At 43.5% G+C, this 27197-nt stretch overlaps 1 protein-coding gene across 29 annotated transcripts in view; it reads left to right on the top strand.

The window, feature by feature from the left end:
• Nucleotides 1-27197, top strand: part of Dlgap1 (DLG associated protein 1) — a 759724-nt gene that overhangs the window by 647030 nt on the left and 85497 nt on the right. For 17 of the 29 annotated variants that reach the window (XM_076917637.1, XM_076917636.1, XM_076917644.1 and 14 more), the window contains one exon: nt 6754-6783. The exons of the other annotated variants lie outside the window; for them this stretch is intronic. In XM_076917637.1, the coding sequence (XP_076773752.1) occupies nt 6754-6783 (30 nt within the window). The remainder of the gene's footprint in view (nt 1-6753; nt 6784-27197) is intronic. 29 annotated transcript variants of the gene reach the window in all.

The following is a 27197-nucleotide window of genomic DNA, read 5'->3' as shown; positions in this document are numbered from 1 at the left end:
TCCGATTCCTCGACTGAGAGGCCCAGGCCTGCTTCCAGGGAATGATTTTTCACAACTCTTGGGTCCACTCATCAGACTTTTGTCACATGTTCTGAATTATCTATTTTCCATAAACTTCTCTGTTCGTTTTATGACTGTGCACTTTGAACTCGCCCTGAACTTTGTCCATCTAATGGCGTGGCCTCTGATTCCGTTCTTTGTGGCCTTCTGCTGTCCATCTCTCTGCTAAACAAGACATGAATACAGTTCTCTTCAAAATGGAGCTGGGAAGCAGAACCTTTGCAATTCCTAAAAAGTCTTTTTATTGATTTTAGGAACTCCAGAGGACAGATACATGTTTAAATGTTTCCGAGTGATGACTTTTTTTTTTTTTTTTTTTTTTTTGAAAGGACCATAATGGCCATCTCTTGAAATGCAGGACCAATAGTTCATTTTTTTATATATATTTTTTATTTTGCTCTGGTATTTTGGCTTAGCAAGTCCTGGCGCTTTGTATTCCCTCCAAGTGATTTTTCAAAATACATGTTTTAGCTTGTTTGTTTCTTTATTTGTTTAAATTATTCTTTCTTGGCCTGGAACTCATCATACATAGCTCGAATGTGGATGCAGGGGGCATTTTAAACCCTGACGTTGGATATCTTGTGGGCTGAGGGCATCTCTAAGGGAGAGCCCTTCCCTGGCACATCTGAAGGTCTGGGCTTGATCTCAATAATACCAGACAAAAATATACATTTCTTAGGTTTATTTCCCTCTTTGTTAGAGGGATATATGACTGAAATCCTTCCCACCACATAAAAGGATCAACATCTCCCCAGTAACAGTTTCTTTCCCTACTCTCCTATTCTCATCAACAAGGTCTTATAGCCTCTGCCCTCAGGCTCTCATGAAGACCTGCCTCCACTCTCATTCATCAGAGCAAGCTCAGGGCTCCTAACCCCTGACGCAGGAAGAGGGCACTCTCAGGCCCATGAAGCTGGACACAGGGTGGGCAGGAGTTTTCCCTTCTCTCTCCCCAGTTATTCAGAGGATTCAGAACTGTGAGCAGCTTCAGGAGCCAGGAGAATCTCCACCCCTCTGTGGAATGAGTGAGAAAGAATGTCTAAGTCTTTTCTTCTGCTGGAGGTGACATCCTGAAAGGCTCTGCAGCTTGCATTAAGACTTTTTGTCTTTATCTTAAAACATAATGAAACACCAGTTGAAGAAGTCTGAAGAGGTGATGACCTTCCGAGGGGCCCTGCCAGCTGCAGCACAGAAATTAATTAAGAGAAGCAGGATATTAAAAACTGAATGGTCCTCAGCCAGGCATGGTGACACACACCTGTGACCCCAGCCTTCAGGAGACCCTATCCATGCTTTATGAGACCTTCTTTTTCTCTGTCTATACCTTATTACACGAACAGTGCTATAGTTAGAAACAGGGTGATAACTCTGAGAACTACAGACTCTTGAGGTACTTGGATGTAAAACTAATATTTTTCACGTAATTGGGGCGCAGTCTTGTTATAAGTAGTCAGCCAATCAGATTTCTTCAAGACCTTGTTACTGTTACAGCAGGAAGTACCTTATATCTATTAAAACACACACACATCAGTCTTTGAGTGGAAATAGGCAGGCGGTGAACAATGCAATTCAATACTATTCACAATTAAATAATACACTGGAAATACACTTTCTGGAACTGAGAATCACCTTAATTCAGAACCTTGTCAAAGACCAGTTAGTTCATTCAGTCAGTGTTTACTAGGCAGACACAGTCAGTGCTACATGCTTGTAATCCCAGATCCTAAGGGAAACAGAGGCAGGAGGATTACAAGTTAGAGGAGATCCTCAGCTACATGTTGAGTTCATGGCAAGGCTGGGCTACATGAGATATATATATATATATATATATATATATATATATATATATAATATATATATAATATATATATATATATAAAGGTATTTACTGGGTGTTCATTTTATGGGAGGAATTCTACTGGGCTAGAGGCTCCAGAAACAAACAAGACAGACAGATCTCACTGTGCTGGGCCCTGGTAAAGAAGACAGGTGAACCAGGGACCACGTGAGAACATTTAAAATAGAGAACTCTACTCTGAGGGTGGTTTGTGGGTTCTCTGAACAAAGTCATCAGGAGGACTCCAAGGAAGGGGCCTTGGAGTAGACCCTGAATGAAGAGACAGTAGTACAGGAAGATTCTATAGTTCAGGTGGAACAGCAACTAGGCTAGCTCCGGAAAGAAAGGAGCAAGCACCGTCTAGCATAGAGAGGATTGTGAATAAGCGTATGTGCAGAAAGGTAGGGATGTGTCAGAACCTTAACGCCAAGACTGAAAACTGGCTCTGTGTTTCAGCAGCAGTGAGATGCTCTTGCAGGATCCTAGTGAGCTTTCGTCATTCACACTTCAGCACGATTTAACCTGATCCTTTCTCCTAGGAGTTCTTTTTGAATAGTTGAAATCAATCACTGCAGATGGCAGTCGAGCTGTAGGTGAGTGGTAGAGCATGAAGTTAATATGCAGAAGCTCCTGGGCTTACTCTTCAGCACCAAAAAGTGGGCAGAGAGGACAGGGACAGGATCATTCCATGAGTCACTGAAGTAGTAAAGGAGGTTGGGTCTGGCTGTACAGGCCTGTCATCTAACTGTCCTGGAAACCGACGCTGGAGTGTAGACCTGCATGAGCTACACAGTGAATTCAAGGCCAATCCAGTCTTCTTATAAAACTGTCTCAACAACCAAAGTAGAAAGAGAGCTGAGGCCCTAGCCCTCTGGGAGAACGTTGCCTCGTATGCATGACATCAAAATAGTTCAACCACTAGTACTGCACTCGAGCAAACACAACCTGGGAAAGGCATACAGGAGGGAACAGATGCTTTTGGAATCGGTCGACTGAGGAAAGAGGCAGGTATGGCTGGCCACTTGCTCCCACCCTCAGGACGGTGATGAGGTGGGCTGCACCGTCTGGTTAGAAGCTTTTCTTGTGAGATGCCCAGTTCAGGGAAGAAGTAGGGTTTCTCTTCTTTTCATCTTTTTGTTTTTTGTTTTTAGTTTTCAAAACCTCCCATAACCGGTGAAGAACTTGGTGGGGAGTGGCAGGGTCCATTCTGTGTATCTGCATACATGTCCATGCTGTGGCTTATCTGAATTCCAGGCAGCATCAGTGTTGACTGCTCACAAAGTCATGTCAAGCTTGTATCCTGCAGGTCAGCCATCCTGTGTGCTTTAAAACATCAACACCAATCACTTAAGTATTCCAAGACTTTTAGAATATGCATATTTTAAGATAAAAGAGACCTTTTCTGTTGTTCTATAAACATATTGTCTTAGGGTTTGTATTCCTACACAAAACATCATGACCAAGAAGCAAGTTGGGGAGGAAAGGGTTTATTTATTCAGCTTACACTTCCACATTGCTGTTCATCACCAAAGGAAATCAGGACTGGAACTCACATAGGGCAGGAACCTAGAGGCAGGAGCTGATGCAGAGGCCATGGAGAGATGTTACTTACTGGCTTGTTTCCCCTGGCTTGCTCAGCTTGCTTGCTTATAGAACCCAGGACAACCAGCCCAGGTATGGCACCACCCACAACGGGTCCTTCCGCTCTTGATCACTGATTGAGAAAATGCCTTACATCTGGATCTCATGGAGGCATTTCCTCAAGGGAGGCTCCTTCTCTGTGATAACTTCAGCTTGTGTCAAGTTGGCACACAAAACCAGCCAGTACACATATGTGTTAATATTAGCCATGGACCTAGCTTTAATTGAGCTTAGATTTTTTTTCACTATAATATAATTACTTTACAATAGAAAGATCTACATTAACATAAAGGAAAAAATCTAATTTCTTGTTTCAGCACTAAGAAACATCCATTTGAAGCTAATGACTCGTTAATGCTTCCATGAAAATCATGCTCATAATGAAAATTCTAGAATCATATGATTGTTTATTTCTTAGATTAAAGTTTTTTCTTTCACTCAGTAAACCCAATATTGGGCTCCCCTGCAAGGCCACTCCAGAACTAGGATTTGTCTAGGCGTTCTTCCAGAGACTGTCTCTGCACACGATTAACGTACATTGTTTTAATGAGTGACATTTGCTGATACCACAGTTACATACAATGTGAACAACTGATCATTCATGACAGAAAATGGCTGAGGAGTGAGCCAGATGACTCAGTGGGTAAAGATACAGTAAGTTCCTGGTGACCTGAGTGTGATTCCAGGAATCTGCCTTAAGGGAGGAGAGAGCAGAATTCACAACGTTGTCCTCTGACATATGCACACACTCTGACACGCATGCTCACACTCACACATTGTGTATCATACAAAAATAATCATTTTAGAATTTGTAATAGATATGAGTGGGGGGGAGCTAATTTTTAACCTCTGTTAAATTCCTACTGCAGATGACTAATTAATAAAGGACACTCAGACCCGACCTCACCTCGTGGTTTAATTATCTGACCACAAAAGGGGCAAACCCACTTAGTTTCTGCTCTTACTAGATGTCAGTGTATGTTGCTTCCATGTAATGGGTGTAAAGGTATTTCCTGCATCTGATAGTTCTGAGAGGCCCTTGAGATGCTGACAAGCCGTCGTGAATGATCAGTTGTTCACATCGGGCTTCTTTGGTTACATTGAAGCTACATCATTGAGCATAAGCAAGTTTTTAAATCCCTGAACCTGAGTGGCAGGACAGTCAGTTATGACAGTGATACCCAATGCCTGACTCCTCGAAGCTTGCAGAATCCAACTCTCTATTTCTTGACTTTCCAGGAAGCTGTGAGCCCACTGTTACCATTTAAATTACATAAATTCACAATTAAATAAGTTACATTAAAAACACATGTAAGGTGGGCTAGAGAGATGGCTCAGCAGTTAAGAACACTGGTTGCTCTCACAGTGGTCCTGAGTTCAACTCCCAGCAACCACATGGTGACTCAGAACCATCTATAATGGGATCTGATATCTGCTGATGTCATGCAGGCATACATGCAAATAGAGTGCTCATATACATAAAATAAATAAATGTTAAGAAAAGAAAAATGGGCTGGTGAGATAGTTGGGAGACAGACAATATACTATGAGTGATACCAAGGATTGAACCTAGGGTCTCATTAATCCCCCGCAAGCCCTTGACCACTTACTTGCGCCTCTCAGTGACTTGACAGTATGTTTTACTCAATGCTTTGCATTGCTAGAACAATGGTGGCAGATTACTGGAATCCTAAAGTTCCTAACCACAACTTGTTACCTCCTATTCCTGGCGCTGTTTACAGCTGTGTGCTATGGCTACCGTGTGCCTCTGCCTAGCCCCTCATCCAATGGGGCTCCTCGTAATCCAAGTATTTAGTTATTAAAACTGAGCAGGCTTTAAAAACAATTTATATGTAAGAAATGGGTTAAAATTATAATGTAATGACAGTAATTTGTTGGAGAAAGGTTGGTGTGTAAATCAGAGGTTGGGTATAAATCGATGCATGACTGGGAAGGGGGCAGCCAGTATGCTTTGAATTGCTGGCTGCTAAGCTAAGACATCATTCATTTAAAAGACCGGTTGCTATAGGGATGTTGCCTAAGGATCAATGTGCCTTCTTTATGGTTTGTAGATTATGCGCTACACACAATTCATGTCAGCAACCTTAGCAATGAGCGTACATATACATACAGACATGTATATGTATATACATACATATACATACAAAGCAATGTGTGAGCTGGCCGATACCAGCTGAGGTTTGGTAGCATGGAAAAGACTTTTGCTTCCATTTAAATTAGAAATCTTCCCAGTTTAAAAGAGAAGCAAGTGCACCTTCAACCACACAGTGGCTATAGACACTGTGGCCCCAGTCCAGATCACAATTGTGGCACAGAATTAGACAGATGGTTGCTATGGTGTCCTGGTGAGCAGAAGTACTTCCTGTAGACCCGACATCAGATCCCTAGAGCCCACAGAAAGCTTATTCTGTAACATGCATTGTAATCCCGAGGCCCCAGGCAAGAAGAGAGGCAGAGAGTCAAGAACATTCCCAGAAGGCTCATGCCAACTAGCCTGGCAAACACAGCACAAAACAAGATGCCGTCTAAAGCTTAGGTAGAAGGAGAACAATACATGCAGTTTTCTCCTGACCAAAAGGGCAAACCTGTATCCACACACACATGTCATACATGGAGAGATGTTAGGAATTAGAGCATGTTAACTTTTTATAGCTATGGCTTAACAAACGAACAAACAGAAAACACACATTTTAAATCAAACTGCTGGACCAGGTCTAATTTACTTTATCTTACCATTTTTGTCTTTATATTTAGGGGAAAACAAATGACGGTCCAGTCATGGGTACTATCTATCTTCTCCATGACTTGGCATACCCAGGTAGCCTACCCATTGCCCACCTGCAAAGACAAACGTTAAACCTGAAGACTGAGCAGATGGCTTCTTACCCAGCCAGCTCAGAGGAGGGTGCTAAGGGATACGCCTTGGTTTTCAACCACCTATTACATATTTCAACACAAACTCTGCCCTAACCTGTGTAAAATGATCTCCAGGACAAGTGGGGGGGAAAAAAAAAAAACAGAAGTGCTGATAGCTGCCATCTTTCATTTTTAAAATTGTTTAATTTCTCAAAATGCTAGCAACAACAAAAGTATCCAGACCTGAAATGTACATGTGTTATGTGAAAACTTGGGGGAAAAAAAAAAGAGGTAACCAGGGTCCATTATATAACTCCCATCTTCTGTTTTTATTCAAGGTGTCATAAAACTGAGTTCTGCCGTTGAAGGTACGTTTCGTTTTACAACCACAAAATCGATACTGTTTTGCTTCAAGGCCGCACAGCGCGGCCCATGGCTAGCAAGCTTCTGTGGCCGCGGTGTTTGACGCCATGTTCCGGTTGCCAGCTGCTGCCATTTTGTCTGTGTTTCTCCTCGTTCTGGTCATGTGATACCACAAGTCTCTCAGCCTCCACCGTGACCCCAGCAGTCCTGCAAGGACAGCATCACGGGGAGCACATGTCTGTCTGTATTTCCTTGTGTGACTGCCTCAGATCCCGAGCTCCTGAAGAGCCACTGGCTCCAGAGCCCGTGTGGATATGAAGGCCTGTGGGGAGCCTGTGGCCCTAACACTTGGAGCAAGGCCTTTCCAGCAGAGCCCTGCTCCTTTACAGTGAGCCCGTTTCCCTGGGAAACGTGTGGGCATGCAGAAGCATTTAGGCTCCCAGGCCAGTAATACTTGTCAATCAAATAGCAAGTTCTTGGGTGCTCTGTCTACCACAACATGCTATAGGGAAGACCTAGCATGGTGGTGCATGCCTGTAATCCTACTGTGGTAAGTGAAAACAAAGAGGATCCATAGAAAAATTTAAAACAGCTTAGTCTACATGAGACTTTGTCTCAAAAAGAAAAAAGATGTTGTAGGGGCCAACTTTGTGTTGTCTAGTTAATGAGTAATGATTTCCTTCTGTTATGTAAGGCCCTGAGCCCCCTTCTCTGGCACCAAAACAAAACAATTAATAGGTAAAACAAAGAAAATATAAGATCAATGATGTCGCAGCACATTTTGCTGAGGAATGCCTAGAAATGCTACAAATAGCTCATCACTTTCCTATAACCTCAGCACTCAGAAGGCTGAGGGAGGAGATTCGTGAATTTGAGGCCAGCCTGGGCTACATAGCAAGTTCTTGTTCAGCCCAAATGTGATAGAAAAGCCTGTAAGAAACCCTGAAAACCAGCAATAACAAAACATCTCTCATCACCCGAAGTGACGGTGATTAATTGGTATTTTAAAAATTGATGCTCTTCCCCTCTTAGGGTCTTTATAGTTCAAACATGTGACACTTCCTTTTGTGGGTCTCGTGCTTGTTTTGGGGTGTTTCCTGTTCGTTGGGAGTGTGCCAGTCATGCCCAGAAGCTGTCTTCATCCTTTCAGGGGAGGCTGTTTGGAGGGTGTGGTGGGTTTCAGGTGAGTTTTACAGCTTGCAGGGACAAGGAGGGAAAGCATGGAGCTGGGGAGAGGCTTGAAGAGAAGAGGCAGGCTTGAGCCAAGGAACAGAAGGATGAGAGCCTGAAAAGTTAGGAGACTCAAGGGAACTTAGGAACTCATTCCTGAGACCAAGAGACCCAGGTGGAAGGCTCAGTCCCCTTTGTGGGTTTAGTGCCACCACTGACTGCAAACCAAATCCCAAAGATGGCAGGGCAGTGTTCTAACACTGACGGCATAAAGAATGCCGTTATACTAAAGAAAGAAAACATGGAGGACTGGGATGTAACTCAGTGGCAGAGTGTGGACTTAGTATGTGCAGGGTCCTACACAGACGGACACACACACAGGCACACAGACACACTCAACACATGCACACACATGTGTACACACACACAAAGACATACATACAGGCACATGCATACAGACACACACACACACACCATAAAAACAAATGAACAGAAAAAAGGTTCAGGTAATGTGCTCCAAGGTAGAGAGACAGCGGGGAGAGGAGAGAGAGACATGAGTAAAATTAACCATGTCAAAGCCCAACAGAGAGCCCGTGTTTCAGGCCCCTGCATAGTCACATCAAAGGAGAATTTTACAGAAAGTCTCCAGTCTGTTTCATGCCCGTCAAAGCACAAGAATCAGAGCTGGGCAATGGCTCAGGGGATAAGAGTGCTTGCTCTGTAACCATGGAGACCTGAATCTGAACCCCCAGCACCCACATAAAAAGCTGGACACAGCTACACAGGCCTGTAGCCCCAGCACTGGGGTTAGGAGCTGGGGGAGCAGGTCAGAAGGTTCAGTGGCTTCGCCAGAACTGTGAGCTCACCCTTCAGCGAGAGCCCCTCACTCAAAGCTGTAAGGCAAGGGCAACAGGGGAAGATACCAACATCACGTTCTGGTCTCTTCACACTCACACACACACACACAGAGACACACATGCACACGCACATGCGCGCGCGCACACACACACACACACAGACAAAAGGCGTGCACACCCAAACACACATACACCACATGCACAGACACACATTAAAAAAATAATAATTATACAGAAAACAATGGCAGTTTGGGCTTGGAGTTTCAGTTAACTATGCCCAATAAACAGATGAGCGTCAGTCACTTTAAGCCATTGTAGCATTATGAAGGAATTGGGAACCTGCCCCTCACATTACCCGTGTGACTTAAGCACACTAGTCCACGCTCAACAAAAGGATAGAACATTATTCTACTAGAGGTTATGAGTGGATGGCATGCCCTCTCTCAGCTCCCCCAACAGAGTTATATTCAGAGAGAGATGAAAATGTGAGGAAAGTGGGGGACAGGCAGAATGGATGTCCGTCTAGGGCAGCTGTTGCCTACCTCCCAGAAGCCCTAGGGTCACAGGAAGTTCTCATAGAGGTGTAAGGTGCTAGAGGTCAGGCTTCCACTGCTGCTTGGGCGTCTTATTGGCTGAGAGCTGTAAAGGCTTGCAGGCTCAGAAGCATGCTGTGTTGTAGCTGTGTTCAAATACGTGTCCGGGGTCAGTTTGGGGTGGGGGCGTGTGCTCAATGCATGCATCTCAGCGCATCTAGAATGTGAGGCTCTTCCGAGCATGCTCAGTGGGATGTGTGTCAGATTACAATCTCTTGCTGGGCCATGAAACATCGCAGACTCAACTGTTGAGTTAATCACCAAACTTAGCTAGTGTCTGTCTATGGAATGCATTCAGGGCAGCTCCTTAGAGCTTCTCCAAGTCACTTCCGGGAATATGCAAGTCGCTTCCGGGAATATGCATGCTGACAGAAGAGCTCTATTGTCAAAAATGAAACATCTTTCCTTTTCTTTAAAAAAAAAATGACTCTTCTGACTTGTCCTAGGACTCTGAAACTAGCATTAAAATTTAGGTAGGTTCTCATTTTCTTTGCTTTTCAAGGAAAAACATTTGGGAAGACCTGGGCGTGTCACCAATCGGTAGATGGCTTGCTTAGAGGGCATAGGGCCCTGGTTCAATTCTCATCACCAAAAGAAGAAGAAGAAGGGTGGGAGATGACTTTAAAAGTTATCAGAGAAAAAAAATCTACAGAGTTTCCTCTTGCTTTTTCCTGTCAAGAATTTCACCGTGTGGTTTAGTGCTTTCCATTTTCTAAAACACTGTGTCTCCTTCAGCATTTTGTAGCTTCATATGAGCACAAAGGGGAGAAAATTCTTTGTCACATTAATGACAAGCTTTAAAGGAAAATGTTCTGTAAAATATTTAGACTTACATCTAAACAGAAACACACACAAATGCTTTATTTTGCATTGAAGAAAAGCATTTGGACAGGAAAAAATCTTTAATTGCAATGTTTTATCATTATCATTGATTAATTTCTTGCCTTTAATTTTAGATCAATAGTTTCAAACTAAGGTCTGGGGAGTCTGGGATGGTGGAGCACTTGCTTACCACATCCAAGGCCCCTGGGGGTCAGTCTCAGCACAGGGAGGAGAGGTAGGCAGAGACAGAGAGGATGGGAATCTCAGATAGAGATGCACTTCCGACCAAGCCTGATGCCAAGCTCAGGCCCTGGGACCCACCAGGTGGAAAGGGACAACTAATACCACCAAGCTCCCCTGACTCCACATGTATGTGGAATGTTCTCTTTTTAAAATTAAAAGAAAAGAAAATGGCTAGTTCCAAACTCTAGAAAACTGGGGTAAGAGAGAAAAATCCAGAATCAACACCTAAAGTTGGGGCAGTGATATGGGAAGAAAAAAAAAAATCCCATGAAGCGTCCCAGATTAGAGTCTCCCAAATATCCCTCTTGAAAGGGACTCTTTTTCTCTCCCAGAATTTGAGCAGACAGGACACTTCTACAAGTGGACAGAGAAGATAAGCCTTTCAAAGAGCTGTGCCTACCAGACAGAGCTGAAACAGCCTGAGCCAGAACTGCCCTGACAGCCTACAGCAGCTATAACTTCCCAGAGGGGAAATCCAGCCCCAGCCCAGAGGTCTTTGCCCAGCCATTGTGGTGCAGGGATGGTACCTTCTTATGTTTGAATCGAGTCAGGGTATTCTGGGAGATGGCAGCCTGCTGGTCAAGATGAGACCACGTTGTCAGGGTGGTACAGAATACTACTGCTGGTGACCAGGTATGTTATGTGGTAAAACCCCCTCAAGGGTGATTTGTTGGTGCCTTTATGGTGAGGATTCCTAACACCAAATGACAGAAAAATCTTTTGAAAGCCGGGAGAGAAAGAAGTTTGCTTAGGAAAAGTCTCCTGACTTTAAAATTATGAACTACAGGCTGCGCTCTCCTTCCCCTTTGATCCTAACTCCAATAGAGGTGCTCCAGTTGGGTGCTCCAGCCAGAACTGAGGCTGAGAAAGCTCACAGTCAAGCCTTCATGAGTGAACAGCTTAGACCCATAAGCAGAACCTCCTCTGGGCACAGGAATCTTCTCAAATATTCTCTTTTCCTTTTCCCTTTTTCCTTCATCCTGGTTATGTGATACATACCTGTAATGTCAATTCTCAGAAGGCAGAGGTGGATCTTTGTGAATTTAAGTCAAGCCTGATCTACATAGTGGGAACCCACCGCAAACAACAACAACTAATAATAACAATAATTTGTTTTGTTTTATTTTTTTTCAAGACAGGGTTTCTCTGTATAGCCCTGGCTGTCCTGGAACTCACTTTGTAGACCAGGCTGGCCTCGAACTCAGAAATCCACCTGCCTCTGCCTCCCAAGTGCTGGGATTAAAGGCGTGCGCCACCACTGCCCGGCTAACAATAATATTTTTTAAAAATTAAATAAATATCTTTTTGATCCCAAGGATGGCTGGTGAGTACAATCCCCACCAGAACAGTGGACTTTGGACTGTCATATCCAAGGTGATGCTTTCTGCAGGCTCATGAACTCTGAACCATCAAATGGAACAGTACCTCTAGAACAGAAATAACACGGCCAATGGGAAAAAAACTCAGTGGGAAAAGGCACTTGCATCCAAGATTGATGACCTGAGTTCATTCCCCAGGACCTACAGGGTAGGAGAGAACTGACGCCCCAAAGTTATTATCTGACCTCCACAACCATGAAGTTGCACATATGCTTGCACACACAGACACACTCACACATACACACATACAAATAAATAGATTAGATAGATAGATAGGTGATAGATAGGTGATAGCTAGATAGGTGATAGATGATAATAGATAAATGATAAAGATAGATGATAGGTAAGTAGATAGATAGATGATAGGTAGGCAAATTGATTGATTGATAGATAATAGGTAGATACATGAAAGATGATAGATGTTGCACGTACCTCCCATGTCCCCTTACGCCCGTGGAAAAGAGACACGAGAGGCAGAATTCAGGTAGTTACCACAGACGAGGCTTTACTCTGTATCACTGATGTGGAAAGACGCGGAAGGGCTGAAAACAGGAAGAGGCACCGCTTAAATACACCCTAGAGTGACGTATTCACTTCTGATTGGCTATTCACTCACCACCCAATATTACGCCTCGGAATTGGCCAGTGACTTTGGCGGGCTTTCTGCCTTTGCAGCTGCACAGTTACTTGTTTACTAGTGGAGACACGATGTCCGCGCCATCTTGGAATGGCGGACACTGACCGCGGCTCCCAACAGATAGACAAATAGATAAACCAATAGACAAGCAGACAGATGATAGATAGATGACAGATGATACATAGATGATAGATAGATAAATAGATAGATGATATATGTACACAGATTGATTGATTGATAGATGATAGGTAGATAGACGAAAGATAATAGACAAATAGACCAACCGACAAGCAGACAAATGATAAATAGATGATAGATAGATGATACATAGTGATGATAGATAGATAGATAGATAGATGATAGATAGATAAATGATAGTTGATAGATAGACAATGATAGATAGATAGATAGATAGATAGATAGATAGATAGATAGATAGATGCTTTTTTAAAGAATAGTAAAGGTGACTAGCTTGATGGTACACACCTTCAATCCCTCCACTTGGGAAGCAAAGGCAGGCAAATCTTTGAGTCTGAGGCCAGCCTTGTCTGCAGAGTGAGTTCCAGAACAGCCAAGGCTACATAGACTCTGTCTTACGTATGTACGTACGTACATACACACACACACACACACACACACACACAAACACACATATCCAGAGTAAAAATAAGTTTGGGAAAGCAGAGCCAGCATATGCAATGTCCTGTCTTTGAGCCCCAGCACCACAAAACAAATAAATTAAACCAGCAAAGTCTAAAAGCTCAGATACTGAAAGCCTGGTCGTGTGGCTCAGTTTGCATGCACAAAGTTCTTGGCTCCATCCTTCATACTGCAATAGACTGGGTGTGGTAGCACACCCTGAAATTGCCAGCACTCAGCAGGTGGAAACAGGAGGACCATCCTCAGCTACACAATGAATTTGAGGCCTGCCTGGCCTATCTCAAAACAAAACGTAAAGCTTGGCCTAGCCCTCACTTCCATTTTCCAAATGAACAAAATCTCCATTTCCTGTCTGTGTTGTAACTGCTAAAAGAAGAGCTGCCTCCCCAGTATGGAACTTTGACCTGCACTCATGTGCTTGTCAAAAACTGAGATATTCATTTGCTTTGTTTTCTATATAATGACATGCATTGAATCCAGAAATTTCCCTAACAAAGTTAACATTTTTAAGAGCCCTCAATCTGTAACATAGGCCTATAATCCTAGCTACTGGGGAAGCTGAGGAAAAAGTATTAAAAGTTCAAGGCCACTCTATTACAAAATAAAACATGAAGAAGAGGAGAAGGAGGAGGAGGAGTGGGAGGAGCGGGAGGAAGAGGGAGGAGGGAGAAGAGGAAGGAAAGAGGAGCGAAGAAGGAAAGAGAAGAAGGAAGGAAGGAAGGAAGGAAGCTGACAAAAGTGTAAAGAAGAAAGGATGTATTTTTAGGTGATAGATCAAAGGTACAGGTCATTGTGAAGGGAAGTCGGGACAGACAGACAGAGCTTGGGACAGCCAGTCACATTCCGTCAGCAATGAAGACATGGTCGAGACTGCCCAGCTCACTTTCTCTGCTTTGTTCAGTCTGGGACCCCAGCCCATGGGTTGGTATTGCCCACATTTACTGAGCCTTCCCACTTCTTCTCACTAGTCTAGATCACCCCATCAGCCATTGCCAAAGGTCTGTCTCTTCAGTGAGTCCAGACCCTGTTAGTGGCCAGCAACGTTAACCACTCAACTGAGCTTCTTTCCTGGGGCAAAGATATGTCTTAGCCACTCACAGTTGTGCTATAACCATGAGTGGTGTGAAAAAGCAGATAAATGTTTCAAAGTCTAAACACAGCAGTGAATAGAATAGACGCTATAGAACTGGCTCAGAGGGTAAAGGAGCCTGTGCCCAGCCTGAGGACCTGACTTTAATCCCCAGGACCTACATGATAGAGGAACGAACTGACTTCTGCAAGTTGTCCTCCGACCTCTATGTGTGCAACATGGTGTGCCTGCATATGCACGCGTGCGCGCGCTCACACACACACACACACAAACTCACACTTTAAAACTGAAAAACAAAACAAACTAAAAAAAAAAAAAAAAGTGTGGAATTTTACCAAATAAAAGCTAAAGCAAATGTGGCTGGTGCTATCCTGACAGCAACATTTCATAAATCTGTGAATTTTATCTCTCAACTGAGATGTCTGTAGATCTGAATGTTGCCACTGCCACGTACACAGCTGTTTGGTTGACACCACGCTGCCTTAGGAGGAGAGACATCTGCTAGGATTTCATCTGGCTACACAGAGTAGAGACAAAACACTTTCACAGTAATGTGTGGGTGAGTAAAGTCAGCTACCTGGTGGGAGATGACAGGCCTTAGAGAGTCAGACTTTTAAGGGTTCCCTATTTTTTGGCACTGTTGTGCACTGAGCTGAGTCAGGAAGAACCTGGGATAATCTGATAATCTCTGTAGAGTACAGTATTTTTTTTTAACTATAAGAGATACAGGCCAGGCGGTGGTGGCGCACGCCTTTAATCCCAGCACTTGGGAGGCAGAGGCAGGTGGATTTCTGAGTTCGAGGCCAGCCTGGTCTACAGAGTGAGTTCCAGGACAGCCAGGACTACACAGAGAAACCCTGTCTCGAAACACCCCCCCCCAAAAAAAAAAAAAAAAGAAAGAAAAGAGATACAGAAATGAATTTCACCTCCTCTGAAACCTTCTGTGTGCTTCTGTGGATTGTATAGCTGGCCTCAAAGATAAATTTCATGCTGGGTTTAGAGCCACAGTAATGGAATAAAATACAGAGTTACAATCTAAAGTGAAATGTGCTGTGTTAATGGACTTTCCTGGGTTTTGTTTTGGTTGTCACTGTAACAGATACCTAAAAGAAACAAGTTAAAAGAGGAAAGATTTGGTTTTGGAACACAGATGCAGAGAGGCTGGCTGGCTGGATTGCTTTTAGGCATATTGCAGAGCAGAGCATCCTGATGAAGGGCACAGTGGAGAAAAGCTACCCACTCCATGGAAGCAGGGAGGGTAATAGGAAGGGACCAGGGTAAGACACACGTCTTACAGCTATATCCTGTGACTCACTACCTCTGACCACACCCACCTCTTTCTACCAGTGCCACTGCACCCCTAAATCCATGAGGGATTTATACATAAATCAGATCCCCATAATCTACTTACCTCCAAGTGGTTGAGTCTACCTTCTGCAGACCAGGTCCTCAACATATGAGTCCCTCAGGGGAACACTGTGTCCAAACTATAACATTTTCTGAGCCACACCTTCCTCATCTGTAAAATGGGATCTAAACTACTTACCATCCCAGGTGATTAAGAGGCTTAAGTGAGACACTGTTGAGTATATACTTTAACATGTAGGTGCTTGCCCTATCTATCTATCTATCTTACCTACCTACCTACCTACCTACCTATCTATGTCTAGAGATCAGATCCAGGACATTGCACATGCAAGACAAATGTCCTACCACTGAGTCACATCTCTTGCCCAATAGAAAAAAACTAAAAAAAAAAAAAAAAATTGAAAGAATAAAATCATAGGGGCTGGAGAAATAGAGCAATTACGAGCACTGGCTGCCCTTGCAGAGGACCTGGACTTGGTTCCCAGCACCCACGTGTCAGACTCCTAACCATCTCTAACCTAGTTCCAGGGGATCCAATACTTTCTTCTTGCAACTGTGGACATGGTGTACAACATACAGGCAAAACACTCATATACATAAAAATAATAAATCATAAAAATTAAAATCACGGATATGAGAAAAGGTCTCAGAACTAAGCCTGCTTTTAAAGGACAAGCAAGATGGAGACTTTTCTAGGGATATCTAACAAAAGAATAAAAATATTCTGAGTCAGGGTCTCATGTAGCCCAGGCAGGCCATACACTAGCTATATAGCTGAGGATATCGTGAAGTCTTTCATTCCCCTACTTTTGCTGCCCAAGTGCTGGGGTTATAAATGTGCACCACCATACCTTGTTTTGGGAGCGCTGGTAATTGGACCATGGCTTCATACATGTCAGACAAGTTTTGTACCAACTTAGCTACCTCTCTAGCCCCTAGCTTCTACACTGTATAGTACTGGAATACAGGGTTTAAAGTTAGGAAGAAGAGTGGAGTGAGACAGTTCTGTGGGTCAAGGCACTTGATCCAAAGCCTAATGACCTGAGGTCAGTACCCCACGTCTACATCTCTACAAGAAGAGCCTTGTACAGATTGTCCTTTGACACACACACATGCACACACTCGAAGTGCACCTAGAAATAGTGTTTCCATTAGCAAGAAGTGAAACTCCTTGATTAGCCTTTTCCTCATTAACTGCCCTGAAAATATCCATAAATACAGAGTATTTATGGCACAATGGCAGAGTAGCCTCCCCTCCCCATGTATCAGATAATCAGGAACATTTTAAGGTCCATTTTATTCTTGGGAAAGCGTCAGCAACATTAGTGAGACACATAAACTCATTTAAAGTAGACATAAGAATAATTGGGAAAAAAAGGCACACAGAGCCAAGTGCTCTACAGTGTTGGTATTCAAAGATGAATAAGATATGGGCTCTACCATGTGTTATAACAGAACACATTTCTCAGAAGGAAATCTGAGGCAGGAGGATGGAGTTTAAGACCAACCTGGACTATATGGTCAAACTTAGCCTCGAAAACATAAACAGAAATAAAGATGATATAGTTTCTGATTTGTTCTCCTAAGAAGACAGCTTCAAAGAACTGAGAAAGGCCGGGAATAGTATGGGTAATCCAGGGAGAGGATCTTTTCAGGAGGAGCGAGAGGCATGGTAAAGAAAGGGGCAGTAGCTAGGCATGGTGGCACATGCCTTTAACTCCAGCACTCAGGAGCAAAAGCAGACAGATCTCTGTGAACTCGAGGCCAGCCAGGGCTTCACAGTGAAGCCCTGTCTCTTAAATGTGAAAGAAAAAAGTAAAGGGAGAGAGAGGATGTGATTCAGCAGTTGGGTGGCTGCCCAGCGTGGGTGAGGTGAGGCCCTAGGTTTTGATTCATGCATCACACACACACACACCACACACATACACACACCACACACACACTACACACACACACATACACACACACTACACACACACACACACCACACACACCACAAACACCAAACACACACACACACCACACACACATATACACACACACACTACACACATACACACACCACACACACACACCACACACACACACACACCACACACACACACACCACACACACACACCACACACACACCGCACACACACTGCACACACACCACACACACACCGCACACACACCACACACACACACACACACACACGAACACACTGGACCTGCAAGGAGAAGAACCTGCAAATGTCAGATCAGGAAGCAGGAAATCCAGTAGTCCCCATTTATCTGTGGGTTTTATTCTTTTTGCTTTCACTTACCCAGTCAACCACAGTGTAGAACTACTGCACAGAAAATTCCAGAAATAAACAAGTCATGAGCTTTAGGTTGAACGTTACTCTTAGCAACATAGTATCTTACCCTGTCCCTACCTGGGCCTGACTCACCCTGTGCCCAGCATGCCCACACCAGTTAGTAGAGTCATTGGCTACTTAGTAGCCCCTTAATTACTCACTGAGTAGCTCTCTTGGTTGTCAGATTGACAGCTGTGGTACCACCATGCTGCTGTTCAAGTAATTCTCATTTTATGTAGTAATGGTTCCAAAGTACAAGAGTAGTGATGGAACGGAGACAGCAGGACTTAAAACATGGAGAGACAAGTTAATCCTAGTTTTATGTAAAGATGCTGCATATTACATACTTAAAAAAAAAAAAAAAAAGTACAGAGGGCTCTATGTAAGTGGAGGCTTCAAGCACCTGCAGTGTTCTAAAGTATGTCCCTAGTGGCTAAGAAGATGCACTAGATAGTCAGAGAAATAAACAGAAGGACAGTTGATAGATAGATAGTAGGTAGATAAATGGTGACAGATAATGGTTATATGATAGACAGACAGACAGACAGATACATAGATAGATAATCTATATTTCATAACAGTTTAAGGTGTAAATTAAAAGAATAAGAGGTAGAAAACTCAGCTGTTATAAAGATTTTAATAATGAATTTTAGACTTCATGTGTGAGAGGCCATTAAACATTTGTTAAAATATACAGGACTCACTCCTCATTTGCAGCCCCTCCCAGGAGAGCGGAATTAGCATCAAAATACAAGCAACACCAGGGCTATCTACAACATATTGTAGTATATAACATAGTGTCTTTCCAATGACCTCATACCATGTGGCTGTTACAGGCAAAGATTGTAGTATATAACATATATCTTTCCAATACCCTCATATCATGTGGCTGTTTAACATAGTATCTTTCCAGTGGCCTCATATCATGTGTCTGTTTGCTGCTCTAGCTGGTGGTGAGACCTGGGAGAAAGGAGTGGATAAATGAATCAGACTAAAGTCTCATGCAATAGCCAACTTTATTCAGAGCATCAGACAATTTATACTCTGAGAGCTAAGAGGAGTCACATGAGTAAAATGTACAATCACAAGGACAAACCATACAAGGCAAAAACATGTTTTTCCACAGAGGCACATAAACAAATAACAGTAGCCAGTTGTAATGAATAATTTGAAGTAAACTCACTCCTATCTGCTACACCTGGGAGGGATGTAAAAACACATCCCAAGAACAATCCTGTGTTCTAAAGAAATGGGGGTCACATGACTCTTGTCTTTATTTCCTGGAGTTTTCTCACAAGCACTCAGAATTTTCACATGACTTTATTCTTGGACTATGTTCTGGAAGCTGACCAAGGCAGCATAGTTTTGAGTCAATAATCTATGAAAACAGTTACACAAAAATCACAATGTATGACTTAGTAGAACTAAAATAAAACAAGAGAGCTCATGCAGAAATTCAGGCAATATTATTACCATAATTCACATATACCTGAATTTTATTCTTTTAATGTTAGGGCATTCCATAGAAATAAGAAGTTTGTTGCTGGTAGATTAACTCAAATGCCAATAGATTTAGCATGTGTAAAGCCCAGGGTTCAACCTGGAGGGAAGGGAGTGGCAGAAAGAAAGAAAGAAAGAAAGAAAGAAAGAAAGAAAGAAGAAAGAGGGAGGAAGGAAGGAAAGAAGGAAGGAAGGAAGGAAGGAAGGAAGGAAGGAAGGAAGGAAGGAAGGAAGGAAAAAAGAGAGAAGAGGGGCTGGAGAGATGACTCAGTGGTTAAGAACACTGACTGCTCTTCAAGAGGTCCTGAGTTCAATTCCCAACAACTATATGATGGCTCACAACCATCTGTAATAGGGTCAGATCCCCTCTTCTGGTGTGTCTGAAGACAGTGATAGTATACTCATACACTAAAAATAAATAAATAAACAAAATATTTAAAGAGAGAGAGATGAGAGAACATAGAAAGAGGGAGAGAGGAAGACAAGAAAGGAAAGAGGAGGGGAGAAGGAAAGAGATTAAGTGAAACTCTGAAGACAACCAAAGGATGTAGTTGAGAAGGAGAAAGCTTTGTCCTTATGTGTGAACCCCTGGACTTGATGCCCAGCACCTCATAAACAAACAAATAAAATAGATATTAGCCAATGATGAAGTGAATCAAGATGAAAAGTCCAAAAATGTCTTTCAGACTGTAGTAGAACAGGGTAACATGGGGACTGGAGAGATGGTCTGTAACCTTCTTACCTAGGACCTGAGTTTCATTCCCAGCACTCACAACCTTCTGCGACTTCAGCTGTAGAGACTCTAACATCTAACTCTTCTGGCCTCTGAAGGCGTCTAAACTCATGTGTACACACATCTACACAGAAGCACACAAAGATACATAATTAAAACCAAAATAAATCTTTAATAAATAAAAGAGAGGCTGGGACGGTGTCAAAAACTACAGATATATTTTAAGATTGTGCTGGATTTTTTTTTTTTTTTTTTTTTTTTTTTTTTTTTTTTTTTTTTTTTTTTTTGAAACACAGGACCTTGCTGTGTAGCCCAAGCCTAGAAATTCACATCCTCCTGTCTCAGCCTTCTAAGTGCTGGGATTACAGGTATAGGCCACAGTGTCTGGCTCTGCAGATATGTATTAAATTGTCACAAAAGGTAGAAACAAAATTAACATCTTTCACAAATGGTAGAGCTGAGTAAAGTAAATGTCAAGGAATATACAGATAAATTAGAAAAATTCATTAAAACTTTTTTAGAGTTAGGCATACGTGGGGTTATACATTAATAGAAGCAGGCAGACTTCTGTAAGTTCCAGGCCAGCTATGGCCACATAGTGACACCCTGTATCTAATTAATTAATTAATTACATTTAAAAATAAAGAGCTGGACATAGTGGTCCACACCTTTAATCCCAGAACTAGGGAGGCAGAGGCAGGTGGATCTCTGAGTTCAAGGCCAGCCTGGTCTACAGAGTGAGTTCCAGGACAACCAGAGATACAAAGCAAAACCCTGTCTCTAATAATAATAATAATAATAATAATAATAATAATAATAATAATAATGTTAGAAATTTTTGACCCATGTACAGTCAATAAACTAAGTACACATTATATTTGCCAACAGTAAGTGGTAGATGAAGTTATAAGTTTATATAGAACCTAAAATATAGTAAGCATGTATAAGACTCCTTTGCAGAAGATCAGAAACCAGGCGTGGTGGGGCACACCTATGATCCCAGCCCTCAGGAAGCAGAGGCAAGGGGTCAGAAGCTCAAGGGCATCCTTGGTAAGTTTGAAGCCAGCTGGGAGATGTGAGACTCTGTCTCAAAACAAAAAAAGTATAAAACTTACTAAGAAAAGTTAAGTGGGGCAGGAGCAATGGCTCGGTGGTTAAGAGCATGCACACCTTTAGTCCCAGCATTCCAGAGGCAGATGCTGGCAGATCTCTATGAGTTCCAGGTCTGCCTGGTCTACAGAGTGAGTTCCAGGACATCTAAGAGCTACATAGACAAACCCTGTCTCAAAAACAAACAAACAAAGAAACAAAAAAGTATCAGCTACTCTTCCAGAGGACACAGGTTCAATCTCAGCACCCACACGGCAGCTCACAACATGTGTAACTCCAGTTCCAGGAAATCATACACCATCTCCTGGCCTCCACAGGCACCAGGCATGCACAAGGTGCACACACATACATCATACATGCAGACAGAACACTCCTACATATAAAATAAAACAAACCTTTAAAAATGATGATGATGATGATGATGATGATGATGATGATGATGTTAAAAGAGTTATTTTGGTAAGAGTTTTAGAGATTTTAGCCAACCAATGGCAATGCACACCTTTGATCCCAGTACTTGGGAGGCAGAGGAAGATAAATCTCTGTGAGTTCAAGGTCAACCTGGTCAACAGAATGACCAGGGGTACACAAAGAAATCCCGTCTTAAAAAAAAAAAAAAAAAAAGATTTTGAGATTTCAGACCGTGATCATTTGGCTCCAATTTTTGGGGAATAACCACGGGACACATAAAGGGCAAAGCTGCCCACATGTGACAGCTTAGAAGTAAGGAAAAGGGACAAAGGAAGGGATTCAAGTCTTGCTGTCCCTTCAAGGAGTCCCGGTGACCTCATTTCCCCCATAGACCCCATCCGCCAATTTCACCACGGTCTGACAACAAAGCCATTAACTACGAGATGGTGACACAAAAAGCATAGCTCTCATCTCAAAAGAGGCAAAAAAGAGTCTATTCTCCTTTTCCAGAGGACCCAGGTTCAATTCCCAGCACCCACATGGCAGCTCACAACATGTGTAACTCAAGTTCCAGGGAATCAGCCATCATCTCTGAGATGCCAAATCTGAGTAGCCATGACTGAGAACACAGATTTAGGTCACCCTAAACACCATGTTCCAACACACTAACATCTTCCTGGGGTTTTATACTGACAGAACAAAGAAAGCCATAAACCAAACACACCTAAGATACACGGGTGGGCACCTCAAGTAGACAGCTTATGCAAAGCAGGGAGGTCTACGCCACGGACTCCTGGTGCTTGCTATCTGATGACAGGCTTAGCTCCTGACTCAGTGGAAGCCAGGCTCTGTTCTTACATTCCAAAGGATTTACCTAATGGAAGCAGGATGTTGGGTTACACACAGAGGCTGGCAATCAACGGCTACCTAAGGGTAATAAGATAGGTAGCTCAAGGTATTTGGCTCTGGGTTGTCAACATTCCAATGTCTATGCTGTCACTGAAGTCCAATCGGTCATTCAGCCTTTGTGAATGTCAGAGACCTTCCAGGAACTGAAGCTCACAGAGACTCTGACACTCCAGATCCAAACTGCAGATCATAAATATGTCAGTTTTCTTTAAACTTACCCACAAATTCAATGTGATCTCAATTAAAAGTCTGGGTTTTTTGTTGTTTAATTTTGCTTGATATACCCAAAGTACTTTTTTTGTTATTGTTGTTCTTTATTTTTTGGAGGGCTTTTTTGTTTGTTTGTTTGTTTGTTTGTTTCAGACAGGGTTTCACTATGTAGTCCTGGCTAGCCTGAAACTCACTATGTAGACCAGGATGACCTTGACCTCACAAATCTGCCTGTTTCTTCCCCCACTGCCCCCTCTGCCACTCATGCCCCTGCCTCCTCCTCAGTGTTGGGATTAAAAACTCCACTATCATGCCCAGCATCAAGACTTAAATCACCCTATGATAAGATGCATGGGCGCCAGGATGGGGCAGGGGCCAGAAAGAGCATCGTGCACTGTGCATGTGTAAAGCCTTAAGAAGTCATTCTGCAGAGCAATGGGGAAGGAGCATTATAGCAGGGGTACTGGCACAGGAGTATCTATCTAGAAGAGGAAAAGGAGGGGGAAAAGGAAGGGAGGAGGAAGGGAGAAGAAAGAAAGGGTGAAGGGAAGGAGAAGGAAAGAAGGAGGGAGGGAAGGAGGGAGGGAGAGGGAATGAGGAGGGGAAGGGAGAAAAAGGAAGGAAGGAGGGAGAGAGGGAGGAGAAGCAAAGAGATTATCTCTTTAAGGACACTTCTTCAGTGGCCTCTCTTCTCCCACTATGCCCAGCTCCAAGTGGCTCCCCCTGCCTCTCACTAACACCACAGGCAGGTGACTGCACCAAATGGGTCTTAAGGAATGTTCTCAGAAAAGTAAATATTGCTGTGACAAAACACCATGGTCAGAAGCAACTTGAGGAAGAAGGGGGTTATTTGTCTTGCATTTCCACATCACTAGTCATCACTGAAAGTAGTCAGGACAGAAACTCAAACTGGGCAGAACCTGAAGGCAGGAGCTGATAGAGCATGGAGGTATGCTGCTTACTGGCTTGCTCCTCATGGTTTGTTCAGTCTGCTTTCTTTTAGAACGCAGAGCCACCTGCCTGGGGTGACCCCATCCACTAGGGGCTGGGCCTTCCCACATCAGTCACTAATTAAGAAAATGCCCTATAGCTGGATCTTGGTTTTTTGAGACAGGGTTTCTCTGTATGCCCCTGGCTGTCCTGGGACTCACTCTGTAGACCAGGCTGGCCTCGAACTCAGAAATCCACCTGCCTCTGCCTCCCAAGTGCCTATAGCTGGATCTTATGGAGGCATTTTCTCTATTAAAGTTTCTTCTCAGGTGACTCTAGTCTGTGTCAAATTGACATTAAACTAGCCAGAACAGGAACACTGATCTAAGCCATAGCAGGGGACTGAGGGCTTCTGGGATGCTGACCCATTCTGTACCTTGGCCTGGAAAGTAGTTATAGGATGCCCTTTCTGTAACTGTTCTTTAAGAATATTGTAGAATAAACTGGGCTTCATAGGAAGGTCCAGAGTGACTGAGCTGTTAATATATTAATATATAATTAATATATTAATAAAGTGAGACCCTGTCTCCAAAGTGATAGTTGGGAGGGCCTGAAGATGTAACTCAGTTGATAAATTCCTGAGGCTTAGCACCCAGCACCAGAGAAACCAGCACCCCTGTAATGCCAGTACTTGGACAAATAGGGAAAGGAAGGAAGTTCAGAAGTTCAAAGTTATCCTCAGTTACAATAAGGAAATTTGAGGCTAGTCTGAGACATATGAGATCCTGTGCCCAAAATTATGGTAACAATAAAAGGCCTGGAAATGTAGCTCCCGGTGGAGCCCTCACCTAGCACACCTGGCCCTGAGTTCCGTCCCTCGTACTAAAAATTTCAATATAGAGAGAAACATATAAACACAATTTCAAGCTAAGAATTAATTTGTTAATAGTATTACTTTCATAGAATTCACATCTATAAATTCATCTTTTCAAGGTACATGATTCAGGGAGCTGGAGAGATGGCTCACTGGGTAACAACTCATGCAGAGGTCTAGAGTTTGGGTCCCAGCATCCATTTCATGTGACTCGTAAATACCCGTAACGCTAACGTCAGAGACTCTAACACTCTCTTCTAGATTCTGTGGCCACCTACACTCATGCAAGCATATACCCGCACAGAGACACAAACACATACACACATATGCATAATTAAAAAATAATGTATTTAAGCAACATCTCCCTATAGCACTCTCTCTGCCAGCGGTTCCCAACCTCTGGTTGTGACCCTCACAGGTGTCACATATCAGACATTTATTGACATTATGATTCATAACAGTAGCAAAATTACAGTTATAAAGTTGCAACAAAATAATTTTATAGTTGGGAGTCACTGCAACTTGAGGAACAGTATTAAAAGGTCACAGCATTAAGAAGGTTGAGGACCACTGCTCTGTTCCAACCCAAACCTACCCAGTATCCTTAATAAATATTAGAAGCCTCTCCCGTAAAGAGCTCAAAGCCAGACAGTTTCTACTGTGAATGGTTAACATCTCCCCAAACACAGTTTGCCTATGTAGACAATGATTGGCTTAGGGGCTTTGGTTTTCCCCTGAGCAGCAGGAAGCGGATCATTGAGGGTTGCTGTCCTCAAGAAGCTGACACACAGGAAGCAGTGAGCTTCACCTGTGCCAAGTGCCTCAGGTGGAACAACCACTTCTTTACACCACTCCCCAGCCACCCCACCCAACACACTCACAAGCACACACTCAGCACCAATGGTAGACACTGCAAAAGAAAACGCCACTCAGCTGCACACGGGCTTGATCTCCAAAGCAAAATGGCGGTGCATGTGAGCTCCTTATACAATAATGTTTATACATATGTGTGTTTATACATATATATATGTGTATCTGAGAGGGGGTGGGGGTGGGCAAGCCTAGAACACACTATATATCCTTGAGCTTATTTTGATCCTCCTGCCTCAGCTTCTTGAATGGTGATATTCCAGGCAGGAGCTATGATGCCCAGCCTATACTTTCTCCAGAATAGAAGTCAGTCATCATAAATTTGACGGGCATGTGATATTGGGTGCTGTACATCTAAGCAGCAGGGTACGTACGGAGCTCTGCTTGGGAGACAGAGATGAGAACTGAGGCTTCCCACAGACATTACCTCATGGCCTCAGCATGGGGAACAGAGGCTCTCTGACCACACTTCACAGCCAGAGCCTCCTGGCTGCCTTTCCCTTTTGTGCTCTGTGTGTGAACTTTCCTTCTGTGAGCATCGGTGGGGACCATTTGTTTTGGCTTTTAGAACAGGAAGGAGGGTGCAGGGAAAGCTACGTGTGTGTGTGTGTGTGTGTGGGTGGGAATTTATGCTTCTCAGCATTTGAGTTCTTTTTCTTTTGAGATACCCTCGGGTGAGGTGGCCCATCTCTCCCTCTCGTTAGGACAGTGGCTCTCAACCTTCCTAAAGCTGCGACCCTTTAAAACAGTTACTGTTGCCGAGACTGCCATCACTAAGATTATTTTCATTGCTAATTTGTAAATGTAAACTTGCTACTCTTAGAAATAATAATGTAAATATCTGTGTTTTCCTAAAGCCTCAGGTGATTGCTGTGGACATGTCATTCCAACCCCAAAGGGGTCTCGACCCTCATGATGGGAACCACTGAGTTAGACATAGGAAGCAGAAGAAAACTGAGTTAAAGCGTAGGAAAGGTCATTTATGCCTGTTAGTTCCCTTTGTTCTCTAACTGTGGGTGGAAGATGAATCCTAAGAAGTTAAATTCTTTGGGGGGAAATGGATGGGCTTGTAGAACAGAGAGGATAATCGTAAAATCTGTGAGAGGTGGGTGGTGAGTGCCCTGCAAAAATGCCCTATAGCTCGGGGAAAATGACGCAGCAGGATGGAACCTGCCAGCTGGGCAAAGCTGTCAACTTTGAAATCCCGGAGACCCGCCCAGCCCTTCCGGTTTCCTGGAATGCTCTTGTCACATGGTGGTTGAGGAAAAACCCTGCAACACCAACGGGGAAGCGGGAGTGACCCTCATCTGCCACCAGGGGGCAGAGAAACAGAGTGGCTCTCACAAAGACACACACATGCCAGACTGAACCCCAGAGTCTAGGACAAACAGCGGTAGCCGGTACAGGCTGGCTGACCTAGCATCAGTTAGTCCTACATTCATTGCTACCAGGTTACAAGAGCTCACTGTCTCACAGCCCAAGGCTGACACACTACCACACAGGCCAACAAGCTCAGTTGTGTGTCATGAGGAAGGTGGGACAATGGTGACTCAGGGAAAAGCTGTTTTCCCCAACGCTGGCATTCGGTTAATCTCATTTCAAACACTGTCACTCACCCAGAAAAACCTCAGCCTGCCTTACTTCCGCTGCTGGAGCCCTGGAATGTGGCGGCAGCTGTCAGGGTGATGTGGAGGCCCAGCTGAGGTGGAGGGA

Source organism: Arvicanthis niloticus, chromosome 21 (genome assembly GCF_011762505.2).
Source record: "Arvicanthis niloticus isolate mArvNil1 chromosome 21, mArvNil1.pat.X, whole genome shotgun sequence".
In the NCBI taxonomy this organism is placed as follows: domain Eukaryota; kingdom Metazoa; phylum Chordata; class Mammalia; order Rodentia; family Muridae; genus Arvicanthis; species Arvicanthis niloticus.
This window is presented reverse-complemented; position numbering and strand designations above follow the sequence as displayed.